General features: G+C 32.2%; 2 protein-coding genes across 2 annotated transcripts; both read right to left on the bottom strand.

Annotated features, from left to right (window-relative positions):
- Positions 1-12,582: 12,582 nt before the first annotated feature.
- Positions 12,583-13,554, bottom strand: LOC105798664 (LEAF RUST 10 DISEASE-RESISTANCE LOCUS RECEPTOR-LIKE PROTEIN KINASE-like 2.4). Its single transcript, XM_012628820.2, has one exon. It carries the CDS (start codon positions 13,552-13,554, stop codon positions 12,583-12,585), a length of 972 nt encoding a protein of 323 aa, XP_012484274.2.
- Positions 13,555-14,688: 1,134 nt separating this feature from the next.
- Positions 14,689-15,501, bottom strand: LOC105797541 (LEAF RUST 10 DISEASE-RESISTANCE LOCUS RECEPTOR-LIKE PROTEIN KINASE-like 1.2). The gene has a single exon (XM_012627500.1). It carries the CDS (start codon positions 15,499-15,501, stop codon positions 14,689-14,691), a length of 813 nt encoding a protein of 270 aa, XP_012482954.1.
- Between the last annotated feature and the right edge of the window lie 6,970 nt (positions 15,502-22,471).

Here is a 22,471-nt window from a genome sequence, read left to right as displayed (position 1 = left end):
TCCCCCCAAGTATACGAACTGCTCGCAAAACTAGAGTTTTTCATTGACGACACACTCCAGCTCCTAGGGAGTAAGAGGAGCAACCCATTTTGTTGTGGATGCACGACTAAATCGCATCTAGACTCGCCGAGACACAATGGGAGATCAAATCTCAAACATCCTTGTCATACTACAAAGTGGACATTTCCAACACCCTCCACCAAATTAAACATATACGGAGAATACACTTTACCCTTCTCTTTGTTATCCTTTGAAATTGCACATTGAGGGCAATGTAGGCTAAGTAGGGGGGACATGCAATGTTATTTCTTCTTTGTTAATTTGTATACTAAGATTATTCCTTAATCTGTTTCAAAATTGAACCTCGAATTCCTATGCTTAGTTAATTTAAATAACTGGGTAATTTATAAATAACTACTTATTGCTTCCTTTGATCGACAAGTATTTTGTAGAATTTGAAAATATTATGGCTAAGTCAACATTTTCATTGCTGGCTCTTTAAACCTGCCTAAAGTACTCGAGTCTCATTTAAATGGCTTAGTTATGAGTGAATATTTCAGAAATGTGGCCAAATTGAGTAACCGGGATGAGGTGCTTGGATTGTCATCTCTTTTCGCATCAAAAGATTCAAGTGACGAACTAAAACTGGTAACACTTCGCTGACCGAGCTATCATAAGTAATGAGTAATAAACTAATTGGAGACGTGTCAAATTGAGTAACCGAAGTGAGGTGCTTGGGTTGTCATCTCATTTTGCGTAAAAAGCTTCAATTACGCCCCAAACTTGTGGAAAATTTTGATTGAGAACAATTGCCTCACAATTTTGATTAAGCTTTAATTTAGTGAAGTAGTTGAATTTTGCATAATGTTAGAATTTTTATAAAATGCTTGTCGGTTAAACCTAGCAATTTTCTTATTCCTGTTTCATCTAAGTTGTTTGCATTACGCTTGGTTGTAGAAGGAGACTTGATTTTGGAAAAATTATTGAATGATTTCTAGTATGGAAATACACAACATGCTTAAGGACAAGCATCGGCTAAGTAATGGGATTTGATAACAAGCTAAGTTTGTGTGTTTAATGTACTTATTTATGGTCAAATTTTGAATAAAATACTACTAAGCTTGTGACTTCTTGTTTTAATTTTGTCGGGACACAATTGGAATATCAAAGTTCAAATAAATAAGCAAATTGGACTAAATTGGAACAATAAGCAAGGAAATGGGCCAAATTGGAAAATTTGCATAATCGGTGGTTGATTAAAAATCATATTGTGAATTTGTCATAATCTTAGGAGGAATCATGTTAAATTTGGCATATGAAAAATTTATAAATACCTTATAATGGTGGCTTGGAAAAGATAGGCTTGAACTGAATTAAAAAGCAATTTTTATTTTCTTTTTTTCACAGGTCTGTAGTTTGGCAAACCATTCTGCCATTTCATTTCATTTTCTTATTTTTTTGTTAAATTACTATTTACGACCTTTCTCCTTTTCACCTATCATCATTATGTTCAAATCCACTTTTAGACACCCATCGGGTATGATTAATTTCACGCTCAATTAAACCCCATTTAGCTTTAGGTTAGTTATCATTTCGATTGAAAATCATGAGATATGAACCCGCACAAAAACTTTTCAACACAGTCCCTGTAGGTACGATAACTCAACATTTACCTGTCACTTTATTACTTGTTATGATTGTGTACACTTGCACATTTCCATCATTCCAAGTTTTTGGCGTCATTTCCGGGGGACTGTTTTAGAAGTCATTATTTGTGAAATTTTTAATTTTACCTTTTGGTTAATTTTAATGTTCAATTTTAACTTATTTAATTTTTCTGTGTTTGTTTCAAGTGTTTATAAGTATTGATCAAATTACTGATTTACTCCCAGTAGACCTTGAGATTGAAATAACTTTTAGACAAAGAAGAAGACAAGTAGCTCAAAGAAGGACCAAAGAGATAAACTACCCCCAAAGTTGAAGGATTCTAGATGTTTTACCATACCTTGCAACATTGGAGCAACATATTGTGGTAAGGCACTATGCAATTTGGGTGCGAGCATCAACTTGATGCACATGTCCATATTTAGGAAATTGGGGATAGCTGAAGTTAGACCTACTATGGTTACACTTCAATTAGCAGATCGATCTTTAGCACATCCAGAAGGAAAAATTGAGGATGTATTGGTACGTGTAGACAAATTTATTTTTCCTATTGACTTTGTTATTCTAGACTTTGAAGCATATAAAGAGGTGACAATCATCGTCGAAAGGTCTTTCCTAGAAACCAGAAGGACCCTTATTGATGTGCAGAAGGGTGAGCTTACTATGCGTGTTCAGGACGATCAAGTAACATTTAATGTTTCTAAGTTTATGCGATTTCCTGACGTAGTTGATGATTGTTCTACAGTATTCGAGTTAGAGGAGTTACTCATGGAAAGGGAATTCAACTATGTTGAGGACCCATTGGAACAAGTTTTAACATCAGACTCTCTAAGTGACGAAGAGGGGAAGGAATACTTAGCTTTGCTAGAAGCTAATCAAAGGGGATTCAATCTGTAATCTTGCTTTGAATCTTAGGAGTTAGAAAGTAGAGATTATGTCCAGCCAAAACTATCAATTGAGGAGCCACCAAAATTAGAACTGAAGGTACTTCCCTCACATTTAAAATATGTTTATTTAGGTAACGCTTCTACTTTGCCTGTGATTGTTTCAGAGGAGTTCACCAAAGAGCAAAAAGAGAAACTTATCCTAGTATTGAAACAATTCAAGAAGGCTTCCGAATGGACTATAGTTGACATTCGTGGCATTAGTTCGTCTGTATGCATGCACAAGATCATCTTAAAAGATGGCAAGAAAGGGACGATTGATGAACAACGAAGACTGAACCCCATCATGAAGGACGTGGTAAAGAAAGAGATCACAAAATGGTTAGATGCGAGTATAATTTATCCCATCTCAGATAGTTCGTGGGTAAGTCTGGTCCAGTGCGTGCCAAAGAAATGAGGTATTACGATCATTGAGAACAAGAATAATGAGCTAATACCGACCAGAATGGTTACGGGATGAAAAATTTGCATAGATTACAGAAAGTTTAACAAGGCGACAAGGAAAGATCATTTTCCTTTTCCGTTCTTGGACCAGATGCTGGATAGACTTGTTAGGTAAGACTATTACTATTTTCTCGATAAATACTCGGGATATGATTGTAGCACCAGAAGATCAACACAAAACAATATTCACATGCTCGTACGGTATATTTGCATTTAGATGCATGAAATTTGGTTTATGTAATACACCTGCTACATTTCAAATATGTATGATGTCTATTTTTACTGACATGGTTGAAAAGTATTTGGAAGTTTTTATGGATGATTTTTCAGTATTCAGAGATACAAATGATGATTGACTAGCCAATCTAGCCAAGGTACTAAGGCGATAAGAAGAAACAAACCTCGTACTTAACTAAGAAAAGTGTCATTTCATGGTAAGGGAAGGTATTGTTCTAGAGCATCAAATAATGAGACATGGAATCAAGGTAGATAAAGCAAAGGTAGATCTTATTCAGAAACTCCCACCTCCAACATTTGTAAAGGCTGTTAGGAGCTTTTTGGGTCACGACGGTCTCTATCAGAGATTTATCAAGAACTTTTCCAAAATTGCTAAACCCTTATGTAAATTATTGGAGAAGGATACGATGTTCAAATTTAATGAGGAGTGTTTAAAAGCTTTCAATGATTTGAAGAGTCGGTGAGTTTCAGCACCTATCATCATCACACTAGATTGGGAATTGCCATTTGAATTGATGTGTGACACAAGTGACTTTGCAATAGGAGCTGTAATAGGCCAGTGGAGGAACAAAGTTTTTCATCCCATCTACTATGCAAGTTAGACTCTGACGGGAGCTCAATTGAATTATAGGTAACAGAGAAAGAGTTACTTGCTATTGTGTTTTCTTTTGACAAGTTTTGATATTATCTTGTAGGTACCAAAATGACGATCTATACGGATCATTTGACAATTAAGTATTTACTTGCCAAGAAAGACGCTAAGCCGAGATTAATCTGATGGATACTTTTACTCCAAGAATTTGATCTAGAAATTTAAGATCGAAAGGAAGTAGAAAAACCAAGTAGCAGACCACTTGTCTAGATTAGAGCCGCAAGAAGGGACTTCTCCATTTGCACCCATTCGGGAGACATTCCTAGATGAGCACATATTTAAGGTAAATCATATCCATAATACCCCTTGGTTTGCTGATTTTGCTAACTATCTAGCTTATGGTTTGATGTCTTTTGATAAGTCATATCAAAAAAAAAGAAAAAGTTTTTTCACGATATGAAGTACTATTTCTAGGAAGAACCATACTTGTTCAGAAAGTGTGCAGATCAAATAATCAGGAGATGCATGGAAGAAGATGAAGTACATAAGATTTTATATCATTGCCACACAGCTCCGAATGAAGGACACTTCAGAGGTATACGTACTGTAGCCAAAGTATTACAAGTCGGATTCTTTTAGCCAACACTATTCAAAGATACATATGCTTATGTAAAGAGTTGTGAACAATGCCAAAGGGTTGGAAACGTCACCAACAGAAATGAGATGCCCTAAACAAACATCATTGAGGTAGAATTATTCAATGTTTGGGGTATTGACTTCCTTGGCGCTTTCCCTCCGTCTTTTGGTCACAAGTATATATTGGTAGCAGTAGGCTACGTGTCTAAGTAGGTTGAGGCCAAGGCATCTGATGAACGATGTCAAGGTTGTCATGAAGTTTTTGCAAAAACATGTGTTCACAAGGTTTTGAACTCCTAGGGCCATCATCAGAGATGAGGGGTCCTATTTTGTGAACAAATGGTTGAAATGGTTAGTCGACAAACATGGAGTGAAGCACAAGGTTGCCACAGCTTACCATTCGCAGACAAATGGGCAAGCTGAACTGGAAAACAAAAGATAAAAGGCATACTCGAGAAGGTAGCTTGTCCGAACCGACGAGATTGGTCCAAAAGACTAGACGGTGCTTTATGGGCCTACAAGACAGCATAAAATACACCTTTAGGGATGTCACCTTATGGGTTAGTTTTTGGGAAAGCCTGTAATCTACCCTTGAAGTTAGAACACAAAACTTATTGGGCTCTCCAACAACTCAACTTGGATCTTAAGCTTGCTAAAGAGAAATGGATGCTTCAACTCAACGAGTTAGAAGAGTTCTGAATGTTCTCATACGAGAATGCAAACTATTTAAGGAAAGACTTAAAAGATGGCATGACAAGCACATTTGAGTTCGAGAATTTGAAGCAGGTCATCAAGTCTTGTTATTCAATTCTAGATTAAAGTTCCTTCAAGGTAAGTTAAAATTACGTTGGTTTAGGCCATTGACGATTCACCAAGTTTTTCCCTATGGAGTTGTCGAACTTCAAGGTAAGGGAGGTAATTTTCGAGTCAATGCTCACCGCTTAAAACATTACTGGGAGAATAAAATTGAGTGGGATAAAGTCTCGATCATTTTATTAGATATTTAAATTTTCTCATTTTATTTTTAAATAAATGATTTAGGGTATATTTTCGGGATTAGTATGTTTAAATAAATTTTGTCTAGGAGATTGGAACTTAAGCGGGATCGCTTGTGACCTATCCAATCTTTCCTCAGAATTGATTTGAACATAACCTTCCGAGAAATTATTCCCTAAATGGCAAAATAAATTTTTAGTTTTTCAAATAAAAGGGTCAATTTTGATCCAAGCTTTAATTGCAACTCAATTTTAAAATTTTCTTTAAGTCTAGGTACTTAATTAAATTATTTGCAAAATTTAGTTGCTCTTTTTGTAAATATTGAAATTAGTTGTCTCCTTTTGTAAATATCTTTTGAAGCACCAAAATAAAATTTTTAATTTAATTTTTAATAAATAAGGTGAAAATAATTAATATATAATTATATTGATTCTAATATATATTAATTATTATCAACTTTATATAGAATTAAGATTAGTTTAAACTTTATCATATTTTAGTAAAATTTATTTTAATAAATAAAGTAATAGCAAAAAATATTTTAATATACATCATAAACATTATTAATTGTTATTAACTTTATGTGGAATTAGGACTTAGAAAATTGAATTCCTTCCTCCCTTCACTATAAATTCTACCAACCTTCTCCATGATTCACCATCCATCAAACCAACCTTCATTCACCCGTTCCACCATCGACCCTAATATCCAAAATCCACCAAGTGTCGCAGCTCCTAACCACCACCACCACCACTACCCAATAGCTCCCATTAGGCCAGTAGCTGCACACGTACTTGGCTCACCTACCCAACATCTCCTGCACCAGTTCCTGCACGTTGCTGTTGCTGCTCACACAAAGCCTCGCTTGATGCACTTGCCTGCTGCCCGCACACCTACTCGCGCACCAGTCCTGCTGCCCCTGCACCCATCATCCCTACTCATGCCTTTCTTGTACACCAGCCCTACGCACTGCTACGGTTCTTTGCTTCAAGCCCATGCACACCTTTGCACAACTTGCACGCCCTTGTTACCTGTGCACCACACTTCCATCTCATTTAGCCACCAACCAATCACCCTTCCAACCAACCTTCAATTAAAATATTTTGCTCCTAATTTTATTTATTGAGTACTTAATTTTTATACAAAGGTTGTAAGAAAAATTTTCCCCTAAATTTCAATTTTATTTGATTATTTAATTATTTAATTTATTGAATTATTAATATTTTATGCAATTTTATTTTTTTGAGAAAATTTGTTCCCATCTTATGTTTAGGTTAATCATGCCTCACAAAAGAACTTGGGCCTCTATCAAAATTGAAGAATCATAAAAAAAAATTCACTGTGAAGAAGCCAAAGCGAGATACGATAGTATTTTCAAGAATCAACACATGCACCCTGAAAAAGGCTTTAAACTAAAAGAAAACAACTATGTCATTTTCATGGCGCGCATTAGACAAATTGACGAAGCTCTCAATCGGGAATTATTTTTTAAGAAATTGCCTAGTGCAGATGAGGAATTAGTTTGTGAATTTTATGCGAATTTGACCTCAAATGAATTAACAGAAGTTTCTGTCCGAGGAATCAATGTACTAATAAGCTTAAACGCTATTAATGAATTTTTTGAATTACTTGATTTTGAAGATGACGAATATTCTTCTTCGATGAGAAATATTAAGGCTGAAAAACTGTAAGAAATTCTCTATGAACTTACAATTCTGGGTTCTAAATGGACTGTGTCAAAGCATGGAACTTACACATGTCATAGAGAATATTTGACACCATTAGCAAAGGTATGGTTCTATTTCATTCGATTCAGCCTTATGCCTATTTCACATGGGACTACAATTTCATTAAAGCGAATGGTTTTGTTATACTCGATCTTAACAGCAAAGATCATTGATGTGGGAAAAATCATTTTGAGAGAAATGCAGAATTGTGCCGCTAGTCATTCTGGCCCAACTTACTTTCCCTTTACACTAACAATTTTGTGCTTAAAAGCTAAAATTCTTGCAAACATAAAGAAGACAGGTTATAACTAGGGCACAATCACATATTGAGACCTCTACCGAATAACCAAAGATTGTGTTATACATCATTGAGTTGAAGAGAGCGAGGATCCTGAAGAATAAAAAGAAGATCCCACAGAGATTGAACCAATGAAGTCAGTTGAAATCCCTGATAAGGTAGAACCAATGGAACCAATAATTGAACCTGACATGACAATGTCAACATTCAGAACTCAATCACCTCACCCAGATCTTTGAGATGAGCTATCAAAGTTGATGGGCATAATGCAACATATGCAGTGGCAGCAACAAGCTTACCGGAGATATTCAAAAATACTGGATGACTCAATAAGAAGCAATCTTACAAAAATATTCAATGACCCATTTATTTTATATTTGAACCATGTAGTCCAATATCGAAGAGAGAATGAAGCGATTCATGTAAAAACAAAGACGATGGAGCAAAAGATGAGTCAGATTATGAGAGAACTACAAATAAATAAGACGGGGGGATCTTTACTTTATTTTATTTTCTTTCCTAGGTTATTTAATGTTTTAGAATTAGGTTCTATTAGGATTTTTAATTTATCGCATAATAAAACAAGAGGTGGAAATCATAAATAAAAATGAACAAGTTTTAAAATAAGAAGTGTGACAATAGATATGTACATGTTTAGGATTGGATCTAGAGAGAGCTTGATACTTAAGCAGTCAAATTGACTCACCTCCTCTTTTCTAGAATCCTACCTAGTGTATAGTATCTATTCACTTCTAACAATGAGGACATTGTTCATCTTAAGTATGAGGGACTGAAAAATTGAAATTATTTTCTCTCAAAATAAATCTTTCTTTAAATTATGGATTAGGTTATATTTTGTTAAAAAAATTTCAATTTTGTTAAGTATGCTAAACTTCAGTATAAATAAAGTTCTATTATTTCAATAATTGTTATGTTAGCTGAATTATAAATGTATTTTTAATAAAGTATGTAAATCATATAATAAAATTTTTAGTTCCATAGAAAAGCTAAGCATGCATGAAAGTTTAAGTCTCTAGAATTGACTTAGTAATTTCTTGAGGCAAAATCCTAAGAAGCTTGGAATGTTGAAAATGATTTAGGCAACTTTTGTTTGGAACGTCTGAGCCTTACAAGCCAACCTTGATGAATTTTTATCCTTTGAAACCTAACTTTGAGACTATATGGCCTAATTTTATTTAAACCTTTGCAATATTTAGCTATCACTTCTCTCATAATTATCTTTAAACTGTCTCAAACACTAGACTCAGTACTATTTAGAATATTCTTTGAAAATAAGTTGGGAGGAGTTGAAAAGAAGTATCAAAATGCTCGAAAAAAAAAAGCATATGTACTCAGAAGAAATAGATGTACAAAAGAGCATGTAAAAGCAAAATAAGTTGGTGTATTGAAGGTAATTATTTCGAAGGTCCGATGCAAGCTGAGTCTAGGGTATTTTAGCCTAAACTTATCTATCTTTTACCTACCCCTAGCCTAGCCACGTAACAACCTATTTAAAAGACCTATTGATTCAAGTTTCTCTACTACCTACATTAGTGGAGAGAAATTGTTATGTTCAACATATGAAGACATAAATTAAACTTGACAATTGTAGCTTAATCTTAAATAAGGGAATAAAATCAAATTGGTAAAGATTTAACATGTCTTTGTTAAGAAAGAATTTAGTCTATTTTGCTATCATAATAATAATTGAGATTAATTTGAATGATTGTATACTTAAGTAGAATAAATCTCATTTTTTTTGTTCTTGAGCATAAGTATACTAAATTCATAACTTTGAGAAAAAATGTTTTCTAAAGGAATTTTTCAAAGGTGTTTCCAAAAAGTTCTTTTCAATTTGTGCATTACTCGGGACGAGCAATGAATTAAGTTTAAGGGAGTGAAAATAAGAAAATATGTAGACATTTTCATGCCCTTTTTAACTCAAATTCATGCAGTTTCGTAGTAATTCTTGTCGAAAAATATATAATAATTATAAAATAATTAAATTGCACTTAAATTATTAACATATTGAATTTTAATTAATTTTATAATAAATTTTCATAAATTTTGATTTATTTTCAACAGATTTGTACAAATAGTGAAAACTGGCTCGATAAACACTGCTAGGAGCACAAAATCGTGAAGCGATTTCTGAAGCATTGAGGCGAATTAATTTTTTAGCCTAAGACGGTAAAAATGATGAATAATAATACATAATATGATTAATTTTAATTATATCCATTTTATTTTGGATAAAAAAAATTATTATTAATTATATTATGAAATGATGCCTAGTTGTGCTAAACTAAAAGATTAATCCAACCAAGCAAATGGGTTGTGTAAAACCGTCCAACATGATGACCCAATCAGCTCAAATTAGTTGATTATTTGACTTGCAAAACAGCCCTTGAAGTTTCCTTGAAATTTCATTCAAACCCCTCCACTTTCTGTGCTTTTAAAGATTCACCCCAAGCTAAATTTAGCAAGTTTGAAACATTCAAACTTGCCACATGTGTGGCCGGCCAAAGGAGGGAAAATGGCTGCTAATTTTTTTTCTATTTTTAGAATCAAATCCCATCTATAAATACCCTCTTCACATATTCATTTCAAGCACACCTCTCATTCCTCACATCTCTCTCTTTCACTCACTTTCTCTCTTATTTCCCATTTTTCTTTCTTGTCCCTTCCTTGCCAATTTCGCTCTTGGATAAGAACCCTTAAACCACCTTGGGTAGTAGCATTTAAGTGCTTGTAAAAGCCTCGGCTCAACAAGAATGAGTGGAGAAGGAGGAGCGGAGCAAACTAGTCAGGTTTCGGAGAAACACCAGATTTGATTCTAATTTCCTATCCTTTAGCTTTTATTGTTGTTGTTGTTATGAACATGTCTATAGATACTTGTTATATTTTTATTATTAATTTAATTAACATGGCTTAAATTTGATTCGTGTTAGGTTGACTTCATTTCGTCCACTTAACTAATTAAAATTATGTTCGTGTTGTTATAAGTCTTGGTAAATTGTTTCATTAAGTAAAATCATGATTATGTTATTCTTGCATTACAATTGTAAGGTAACTAATGAATTAATTATTAATCGTATTGAAATTGTAATTAATTGACACAATACTTAATCGATGCATGTTTAATCTTATAAGGTAGTGAGGGTTAAATTAGCGACGATATTAAACGATACATTAGCCTTGCATAACTTGTAAGATTATTGTGATTAAACTATTTCAATGTAAGAGTATATTGTTACCTCACTTAATCTTTTACTTTCTTATTAAAATTGATTAATTGTTTGAATTGGCATAGATGTTCAAGAGATTAGTTAATTTTGTAAGTCAAGATGTGCTATAGTTAACAAATTACCAAGTTGTGAATTTATTCGTAACAACATGAACATTGTTTAGTACTATTAAGTTAAGAAATGTAACTAATCTAACACAATTATGTCATATTGATTAAACTTGTTTTTATAAATCGTGCATAGGAATTTGTACTTTTATTTTTATTACTTAGTTAATTTTAGTTTTACATCACTTTTTCAAAACAAAAGATTTTCCCATCACCAAACTATTTTTAGTTGCATTTCATAAATATTTTCTTACACAATCCTTATGGGTACGATAACTCGACATTTACTTGTCACTTTATTACTTATTACGATTGTGTACACTTGCACATTTCCATCATTCTAGTTGATTTGCATGCCGTACCGGAACCAACTACACAAAGAAGAGTTGGCGGTTGGGGAGTCATTGATTGCTATAACCAATTTATCGTTAAGAAAAAGGAAATTTATTTTCAAGGATCGGTTAGAGTTCAAAGTGTACTGAGGCTAAGGTTAGGCACTCACACATTGATTTACTGATTTAATTTAAATTACTTAATTTTATTTTCACAACTATCATTTTGTTATTATTTTATTTTATTTTATACTTGTTTTTCTTTATCAACTAAACTCCCCCTTATTTATTTTTCAATTCTGCACGTACAAGTCCTGGGCACGACAACTGCCTAGACTCAAGAATTGAGTCATGTAAACAGGAAAATTAGAAATCCTAGTCCCTGTGGGATTGACCCTCCTACTCTATACTACTATTTAATTCAATTAGAGTGTAGGAAATTATATTTGGTGGTTTTGACTCCCACCACTTAGTCTGTTTCATTTTCTGTCTCTATAGTTATCATTTTGTGGAACTCGATAATCGAATCGCCTAGAACTCACACTATCTAGCTTTAGTGCCGGTAGACTTTTAAATCATTACAGACTCGGTTATATGGATATGTATAGGTTTTGATGTGGCATATTAGTTATATGTTTTTGGATGTTGATATATGATAAGCACGTTTTCACATTCAACCATTATGGTAAGCACGTTTTGATGTGCCACATTGGCACCATTATACAACGAGGTCATAAGATTTGGTGGATAGTGTGAGATAAGGTGGAAATGGTTACCATAATGACATTATGGTAACCTAGTAAAAAAGGAGTTTTTTGAGGCACATGGTTCCCGAAAGTTACATGGTCCAGCCACACTGCCGTGTGGTGGAAATGGTTACTTTTAAACCACACGTTCACAAAGAGTTACACTGCCTGGGCACACAACTGTGTCCCTTATTTTTCATAAATGTCTTTATTTTTGTAAAATATTTCAGAATGGTCCTTATTATTACTTGGGTCAACTTAAGAGCTTTTGTAAGCTCAATTTAGACTCGTTTTTTATAAACATTACCTATGAGTATGTATAAAATAATTACATGTTTAATAAAAAATTAATTAAATTTTGAATGTAACTGTTCCGTTGACTATTGTAGCTTCCTTTAGCTTGGATCTGACGATTGAAGTAGGCGAGGGGTGTTACCCCATGACATAAGCTAAGAATGATTAAATAGCAGAAAGACTTCTAAACAAATATTTTAACCAAATTCAACTACAATCATTGACAAAATTTCTTTTTTAGATGCCCATTAGGTCGTTCATGGAACGAAAAAAAGAATCATGCTATTGGACTAGTATAAACATTTAAAGGAGTTCTTCAAGGGGTATATATGAAAGGCTTAGGTGGGATTTTGAGGGTATCTAAACTTCCTTCTAGCATAACCAGAACTTCATTCATTGATGGCCTTTGTACTGGGTAAGTCTGTATGCACCAAAACCCTATTATTATCATATTTTTTGCTATTTCATTATCTTGGCTCGACATTACCCCATGCACTCCTAGGTTATTGTCTTTCTGTAAACGGTCATAAACCCAATGTGGATAATATAGCTTACTACTATCCTTTGTAGATTCATCAATATTCTTTCTTCCTCCTACCATCTCTAAAACCATCATTCCGAAACTATACACATCGACCTTGTGTAAAACTCCCCCAAAGTTCCTACTAAATAGTTCTGGGGCAATATATCCAATTGTCCCTCTAGCATCCAACACAGATATAATGCTCTCTTTTGGACATAGTTTTGCAAGTCCAAAATCAAAGATCTTGGGGCAAAAGTTTTCATCTAAAAGTACATTATGAGGTTTTACGTCGAGATGCAAAATCCTTGTGTTGCAACCCCGGTGGAGGTACTCGAGTCCTCGAGCTATTCCTACTGCAATTTCATGCAATTTTCCCCATGTAAGGCGCCCTTCAGTGGCAATATTTTTGTTGTGAATGAACTTTTCTAGAGAACCTTTGGGCATAAATTCAAACATCAAGGCTTTCTTGTTTGTGGTATAACAATATCCAAGAAGGGAAACAATATTAACATGTGATGTTCTGCTAATACTGATGACTTCATTTATGAACTCTTCTCCATTTCCTTTTCTTATGTCTGTTTTGAGAACCTTCACAGCCACGGGACGACCGTCATCGAGCTTTCCTTTGTAGACGCTGCAAAACCCTCCTTCACCCAATTTCTCCCTAAATGAATTGGTTATTTTCTTGATATCTGAACATTGATATCTCTTTGGAGCTAGTGACCCATATTTCTTTATGTAAGTTTCGACGTTGGGATCTTTCATAGTTTTCGATTTCATCATTCGAGTAGTTTTGTACACAACAATGGTGAGACATGCAAATACTACTCCACTTGCAAACCCATATCCTAATCAAACAACAGTGGCAGAGTATAAAAGGGTGAGAAATATAACGTGAAAAAAGAAGTAAAAAATCAAAATAATTAAAACTTACCCAAAAACCTAGACCCCTTCAATTTTAAGTAGGCGTGGTCTGTACAAAAAGTAGCATAATTAGAACTTTGGGAAATCATAAATGTGGAGACTTACACTCTAACTTAGGTATTCTTGGTTTTGGTCGAAAGACCCACTGTTTTGTTCCACAAACGTTAGGCTCAAAGTCTTTGTATATGTTGTAGCTAATCCTAGTCATATTTAGGAGTAAAAACCAAGAATATTTAGCATTTTTAAGGGGAGGAAATATATAATACACACTAATAAAACTGTTTATTTATTATAAATTTGATTAGGAAATATATAAGAAAAGTTAATACTTAAAAAATCTACTTAAGAGACCTTAAACCATAAAATAATTATTTTATAACTAAAACAATTAAAATTGACATAGAATGAATGACTGTAATAATTAAAATAGGCATAGATTGATTTTTTTTCTTGAAAAGGTTATTAATACAATCACAAATATAAGCAATACATTTGAATAAATACAACCAGAATCTGTTGTAGAAAAGCAATATAGAAAATTAAACTAGTAAAATGAGTGAGGTTTAAACTATAAGTACCACCACATTTAAAATTGCTGAATGAACTTCAAACAATTAAATTGAGTTTTTAAAGTATTATCTTTGTATTAATCCAGTCCAGTCATCAATTTAAAACTTAAATGTCACTTTAAATTTAAAACATATTTAAATTGTGTTGATTAAATTGACAATATATATATACCCTTATATAGATAATTTGAATTTCATGTGATAAAAAGTTAATATTATTATACTATAGGAGAATTGTGTTTTTCCCTTTCGATTTAAAATTTTTTTTGAAACCTTCCTAAATTTTAAGTAAAGACAAATAACTCAATCTAAGAATAAATCTATAAATAAATCTACTACCAAACACTCCCAAACCTCTTACTTTTTCACTCAACCAAACACACAGTACATAATAATTGAAGAGAAATTAAGATCTCACAGCTGATAAACAAAAAGGCAGAGATTTGCCATGTTTTAAGCATGGCGTCTTCTGTAGACCGCCGTTATCACAAAAGCAAAGAACCTGTGTGGCATTCATGCTTCGTACACATGTTCCCCTTGATGTCCTACACTTTCTGCAAAACTCCTCTTCTTCAAAGTGATAAACAGCAATAAAACCTTCATTCAAAGCTTCTTTGAGTGTCAGGCTTCTATGAACCAGCTGATCATAAGCCGTGATGAGAACTGGAACCGTAAATTGCAAATAACATAGCTTTGCAGGACCGGTAAATGCTTTCCATAGAACATAATCGTAACCAATGCTACCATTCTTGGTAGTGCAAGAAAAGTTATATGCTTGTTCTGAAATAGTGCTTCCTACCTGACAGCCATGGAAGATACTGAGGTTGCGTATCCCAGTAGCGGAAAAACTAAAAGGAGGGTGATTCAGTTGGGTTTCAAGTAGTGGGCAGGTGCCATTCCAAACATCTGATCGTGCAAGCTTCATCCACTGGCTGTTTTGTTCGATTTCCAGGACAATGAAAGTTTGGTTTTCCATGTTTATAACTGGGTATTCATGTGGTTGGCATTGAAGCTCGAACCCTTGTCGGCCGCAATGAGATTGTTGGTTTCGCCAAAATGGGTAACTTAATTCTTTCATTATTCCACATTCAAATGAAGATCTGCAATCACCGTAAGGTAGTGAGTGATCCCTGGAATGAGTTCGTGGAAGAACTGTGCAGAAGAAGAAGATGAAAGTGGGAAGTTGTATGAGAGATGGTGGAGAGTTTTCAGGTGTCATTCTCTTGTTCAATTTCAGATAGAAAATTTTGATTCAAACAAATGAATAATAGGAAAGAGAGATTCATTCTGTAATGGAAATTGACAGAATGGTAAATTATATAAAATATATTTGTTTCCTTTTGTTATTGGGAAAACGGGATAAAATAAAACCATAGTAGCACTGATAAATTATATTAATTTTCATTAAATTATAATAAAATTTTATTTTAGTCATTTAATTAAAATAGTTATAATTTGATCATTGAATTATTCGAAAGTTTTCATTAAAGTTACTAAACGATTCAAAAGTTTTTATTTAAATCATTGGGTCGTTGAGTATTTTTTTTTTTTAAAAATTCTGTCGGCGAGCTCCAAGCGACAATTTGATGATCGGTACGGTGGATCAATATCTATCGACAAGTAGAATAACATATTTTATATTCAAGTTGTTTTGAAGGTCAGTGTCGGAGATAAAAGAAAAAAATTGTTTCAATTTAGTTTCGCGAATTTATGACGTCTAAAGTTATTTCATGAAAAAAAATACTGAATTGTAGAAGAGACTGGAAAATATAGCTTTCGATTAGTGCAAGCAGTATGAACAAAAAAAGCCATATAACATTTATTTTAATAGCCTAATGACTTAAATGGAATATTTTGAATAATTTAGTGATTTAATTGTAATTTTTAATTACCATAATTTAATTTAATTTAAAAAAATTTACTTTCCACAAGAAATTATAGGAATGCTCCATCACTTACATATTTAATACCCTTTCATATTATAATATGTATTTATATGATGATGAACACTAGCACGATGAATCCTAAAGAAATCCAAGAAACTGACAAATGCGCATTGTTGCACTAAGTATGAATAATTCTGGAATTTTCTTGAGAAATTTAAAATGAAGTTATGTGTTTTAGGTTAAATCATTTTTGAGACTAAGAAAATTTTTAGTTTGAACTTCTTCTTTTTAAGCTAGGCTTTAAAGTTTTTGTACAAAATAATTCTTTATATTTTATTGAATCTCCTAAAGTTTAAGAAGTTCAGGTATTAACTTAAAAGAAAAAAAATCAAACCTTAATATAAAAACAATTCCCCAATTAAATCTGATGTGGGAATAATTATGAAGTTGGTGCCCTTATATTCCAAATGATCTTCTATTGGATGTCCACGAAAAAGTCAGATTTGTTGTTCCAATGGTTGGATTATTAGTTTTACTATAATTTCAATGTGAGTTACGTATCTTTTGGTAGAAACAAAAGTTATCTTTGGATTCTCCGCTATCTTCTTTAAAATTAATTCATGAAAATCAACACTTCAAAATATCATTATTTTGAAGAAGTAAGTTGAAATCAGATTGAAACTTAAATTATAAATTTTATATGTAATACATGCAAGTATGAACTACGAATTTGGATCCAGTCCTTCATATCACTACTACTAATATATTTTTATTTGATTTATAGATATAAAAAGTTGGGAAAACACAAAATTCAATTCAACTTTTGTTGCTAACAAAAAAATCAGTTAAGCTCCCCAATAGCAGTTCTGTCTTTCATTTTGTTGACTATTAAAATCAACTGATTAGCCAATCAAATCGCAGAATTAATCTTTCACTTTTTTAATAAAAATCATAAAATCATAGAAGCTTATAAAGAAATTTTATAAAATGTTTATAAATATTATAAAATTATAAGTCATTTATTGCTTTTAAAAAGTCAGAATAAACATATGGTACCAAACAAATCATTAGATGAGGGAATAGTTATCAAATCATTGGGGTCATTTTCATGTTAAATCAGATGTTATCAACCAGAAAACAAATAAAATGACAATTGTTGGACTCTCTTCTTTTATTGATAGTTTATCATTTTTTAAATTTTTTTAATTTTTTATCTCTAGTTTTATAAATACAATACAGTACAGTAGTTTGGACCTAAAAAGTTGAAAATTATTTGCTAAGTATTGCATACTATAAAATATTTTTGGTACAACTAATTAATATAAAACCAAAATTTCATTATCCAATGATTGCAAATATTAGCATATATCAACATGAAATATTCTAACGATTATTCTTATTATTCAAGAGTTGGTTTAATGCAACGTGTTTATTCTAATTTTAGCCGTTTGATCTCCTAAATGAGGAATAAATAAATGACTTTTTTATAATTTTATATATTTTTAATAATTTATTATAACTTTTATAAGTTATTATAATATTTACAATTTTATGGATTTTTAATTTTTAATAATTTATTAGATTGATTATAATTTTATAAGTTTTTATAATATTAATAAGTTTCTATGAATTTTTTTATAATTTTATCTAAATCTTTAATATATTTTATAGTTTTTATTTTTTTATGACTAATATGGGAAAAAGAATGAAATATACTTCTGGTAAATTTGAGTAGATGAATCTGATTTTGACTATACGTTTACAACACAATGCAAATCTCAACCACTTTCGCCTCTACGTAACTCACCTGGTTGAGCGATCGAAATACTCTCTGTATTTCAGACTTTCTAAGAAAATTCTTTCTGGTGCTAACTAATGAGAAATTCAGCTAATCTGGGATTAAATTGTTTTGTTACTCAAACACCTATTTTAGTTTTCCCTACGCAGAAGATAAAAATTAAGATATTTTAACATGATATTTAAAAAAAAACTTATTAATTTTGTTGCAACCTACAATCAATAATTGTTTAAAAACAATTTGCTTGGATAGATGTGCTTGTCAGTAGTGCCACTTCAGAGTGTCACTATAATAAACAAACTTAAAAAATAAAATAATTAATAAGCTCCAAGAATTGTTTATACAATTTGATTTCCTTGCGTCTGTAAAGCTTAACTTAATAAGATGAATTTTATTTTTGAACCACAAAATAAGTGACCTTAGTTCTATCACACCCCAGTAGAAGAACCTCACTTTTGTATCCAAAAACTAGACCTCTTACCTCTAAATTCTCCCCCTAAGAACTTAGATTGTGAAACCAAACAAAAAAAAAGTTTTACTCTCTCAATTGCACTCTTACAAAAACGTTCCTCTATGAATTGATAAGTGATATCAATAACTTCGTACATAAACTTATACAAGTATCTCAAATATATAGAAGTTCAAGACTTGCTAACATACTAAAGATCAATTACAACTAAAATCCCTATTAAATAGAAGCTAATAAATAGCAAGATACAATATACTAATAAAGTCCAAGATAAAGTAGGATCTTTGGAGATAAGCCTTCAATGCAATCTTGATCCAATCTCCTTATTTAAAGGGATTCGATTGTTTGATTCGATCTAATCTAATCTTCAAAGGTTTGTTGCTCCATAAGATGAATATTCAAATATGGGTTAGCAAACGTCCACAAAATCATTTAAGTCATTACCCAAGTGATTTGGTTGAAAATATTTCCAACTCTAAATAAGGCAAATTATGTTCCTTGTCAAAGTGCAAGGCTGAAGTGGCCACTTCCGTTGGCACTTCGACAACCACTTCAAAAAACCCTTGCCTAAAAAACTCTTTATCAAGGTTGATCATGCCTTCCACATTAGAGAACAAATCCATCTTCACAAAGTAAGCTTTAATCCATCTTGATATGCTCAAATCTCATCAAATCAATCATACTTAATATAAGGATACAAAAGATCATAAAGTCAGCCCATATCTTCTTGGACTGCATATCTTAATATAGATCACACAAGAATCCTTGAAAATTAATATTGTTTGATTAAATCTATTCTCCAAAAATAAACACGAGACTTGATGCACAAAATCCTCAAAAATATGCAAGCAAATTGGCAAAATATTTTGGTCAAACATGCCAACAAATAATGCAAGTTATTTGTCTGGCGTAATGTTGATCGAAGTTAGCACTTCCATCAGCCACTTCCAAAACTTGCCTTATTAAATTATTAAAATACTCTATTTTACTCCAATTGAAATTAGTGAAATAGATTTCACATGATTTCAATTAAATTATTCAATCTATGTGTCGAGCATAAAATGTGTCTTAATTTAACTTGGCGAATATCATATATAAGTATATTAAATTAATTACACAAACATTTCAATATAATTAATTTAACATATGCAATAAGTTTCAAAACCACATTCAATAATAATCTCAATTTTCTTCACATTCTAATCTATTCGATCATAAATGCGACCTTATAAGATTGTATAGCATTGGCAATAATATTAACACAGTTTTAATTTTATAAACGGTGAGTGACACATAGATGCATCATTGCTACCCAAGTTGCAAAAATGTAACGCTCTCAACCTAACTTAATTCGTCGGGTCTGGATCTCGAGTTTTACTATACGCGATTCTTTAACAAAATATCTAAACAGTTGATAGACACATATTATGTTAAAAATCTTTCATTATTATTCTAAAATGGTTACTCTTATTGTTTAAGAACAACTAAATATATTATTACAAAATTATTACATCAGACTTAATATAACGTTTAACAGTATTGAAGTTATTGGTAGACAGACTCATAGGACATGGTTCTAGCTATAACACATTTCCACTGTATGCATAATTGCTCATTTTGCCACTTCATTGGCGCAATCCTAGCATCGTTCCTCCTAGTGCATTCTTATAGCACTCAAACCTGAAACATAAATACACACAGATAAGTTTATGGGAACATAGTGAAAGCAAATTCAAATTACCTAGAGGATGCTTATATACAGAAACTAATGAACTATTATTTCCATCTATTCATTCTTTATTTCAAGCTTCTTGTAACACCCCTAACCCCTCCCCATCGTCGGATTAGGGTCACGGGCATTACTAACAAATCAAAACAGATAATCAATCATAATTAAAATGTAAGCTAACCATTAACATCATATTATATAGGGGCAGGTCACGTCAATCTAATACATTCATAATAGAGTCTTATACAATCAAATAACAAATCATGTTATGCAATACTAAACTTGATCTTCCACTGTCTACATTCTTATCACTATTTATTCCCTTCTGAAAGCTAGGAATTTGATACATAACAAGACTATTCCAATTATTAGCATCAGAGTATTGAACCATACTCCGACTACTACTACTTCTACCTTCAATGATGTTAGTAGAATGACCTATTTCACTTAATCTAGGTTTGCTATTCACTCCAAATCAGAGTATAAATATACTTACATGCCTTAATTCGAGTCATATATCCCTAAATATAGCATATGAACAAACAGGGACTAATTTGGAATAATTCTAAAATTTTTAAGTCAATTTCAAAAATACCTAGAAATAGGGGGCACGCGGCCGTGTCGCAGCCCATGTAACTCACTGACTTGAGACACACGGTCGTGTCCCAGCCTGTGTCTCAGCCCATATAACTCACTAACTTGGGTCACACGACTGTGTCGCAGGCCGTGTGTCAGCCTGTATGGACTTTACACCTATAGTATTTTTTAACACATTCAGGGCACATGCCCGTGTGTGTTGCCTGTTTGTGACACACGACCCTGTGACAGACCGTATCTCAGGCCATGTGCACCTAAAAGTACCTTAAAACACAAGCTTACAATTTCCTAATTGCTTGAGCATTAAGAAACTCAATTACTAACCATTTAACCTATCCAAAACACAATTAAACATACTCAAAATATGCCTAAACAATCATCTATTATACCTAACCAATGTACCATCATTGGTACCACATTTTATAACATCAAACATACCAGCAAGGCATCAACCATTCAAAGCTTTCATCCATACTAATCTTACCAATATTGAACTAACACTTAGATACTTAGGCTATCAAGCTTTAAGTAAAAAACACATACCAAAACATTAAGCTAAGCTATCATACCAACATTGCCTCAACTATAACCACATATATATACAATTATCCATCATTTCACTAAGAAACCAAAATATCATCACATCATAAACATATCAACAAAGAACCCCCTAGGTGCATGCCATTATAAAATATAACATCACCACACTTGAGTCTGGGATTCGTTGTTGGATGTTGAATCTGCGGCAAACCGAAAAGTACCTAACCTGCGCATGAAAAACAAAATTACACGCTAAGTAAAACTCAGTGGTATTTCTTTAATCGAACAATAAAACATAGTATAAAGGTTATAATGCATTTTATCATGTTAATATACAAGTCCTATTACATCACCTAATTATTCAATCTATTTACATATCTTAAATCGAGCTTATAAATTAATATTCATTATCTACCATTGTTTCAATTTCATTGTACTCAATTTCTCAGTTCTACAATATAATTTCATCAACCAATCATTAAATCACATATGTAACAGCATAATTCATCACTAATTGAATTCAATTGCATAATTATAACAATATAGCATATTTTCAAACCTATTCGATTTAGCCCTTATCACAAATAAGTAATTCGAATTAGTTCAATTCAGCTCGTTATAACATTTTCAACTTACCGTATGTTATTACCATGCAGCTCAATTTGTGAATGCAACGATTGAAAAGATTCGAGTTATAGAAATATAAACAGTATATTCCGAGCTACTCGACGTCAACCTTATATTTCCCCTTTTTACTCGAGGATTCTGAAACGACGTTTGTTACGGAATAAAATAATTACAATTTAATTAATAATACACAACTTAATTACAAAAATTTCAATTTTTCTATCATATTTTTTTTATTCTTCAATTTATTCTCTAAACCGAGACTAATTTTAATCTTCATACTTAAACTCAAATTTTTATACTAATTTCACTCTAAGCTAAATTTAGCTCCCTTTTTTCAATTCCACCCTTAATTTTGGATTTTTTATAATTTATTTCTTATTACTCAAAATCAACGATTAACTCCACAATTTAATCCTTTTCCACTTCTAACTTAAAAATCTATCAATTTAATCTCTACAACTCCAACTAATCAACAATGGTAACATTATCAATCTTGAACAATATTAAAAATTGCAACATGGGTCGGCTAGCCCTAGATAC

The sequence above is a fragment of the Gossypium raimondii genome, chromosome 9, assembly GCF_025698545.1.
Source record: "Gossypium raimondii isolate GPD5lz chromosome 9, ASM2569854v1, whole genome shotgun sequence".
NCBI classification, from domain to species: domain Eukaryota; kingdom Viridiplantae; phylum Streptophyta; class Magnoliopsida; order Malvales; family Malvaceae; genus Gossypium; species Gossypium raimondii.
The sequence above is the reverse complement of the archived record's forward strand: the minus strand, read 5'-3'. Positions and strand labels throughout refer to the sequence as shown.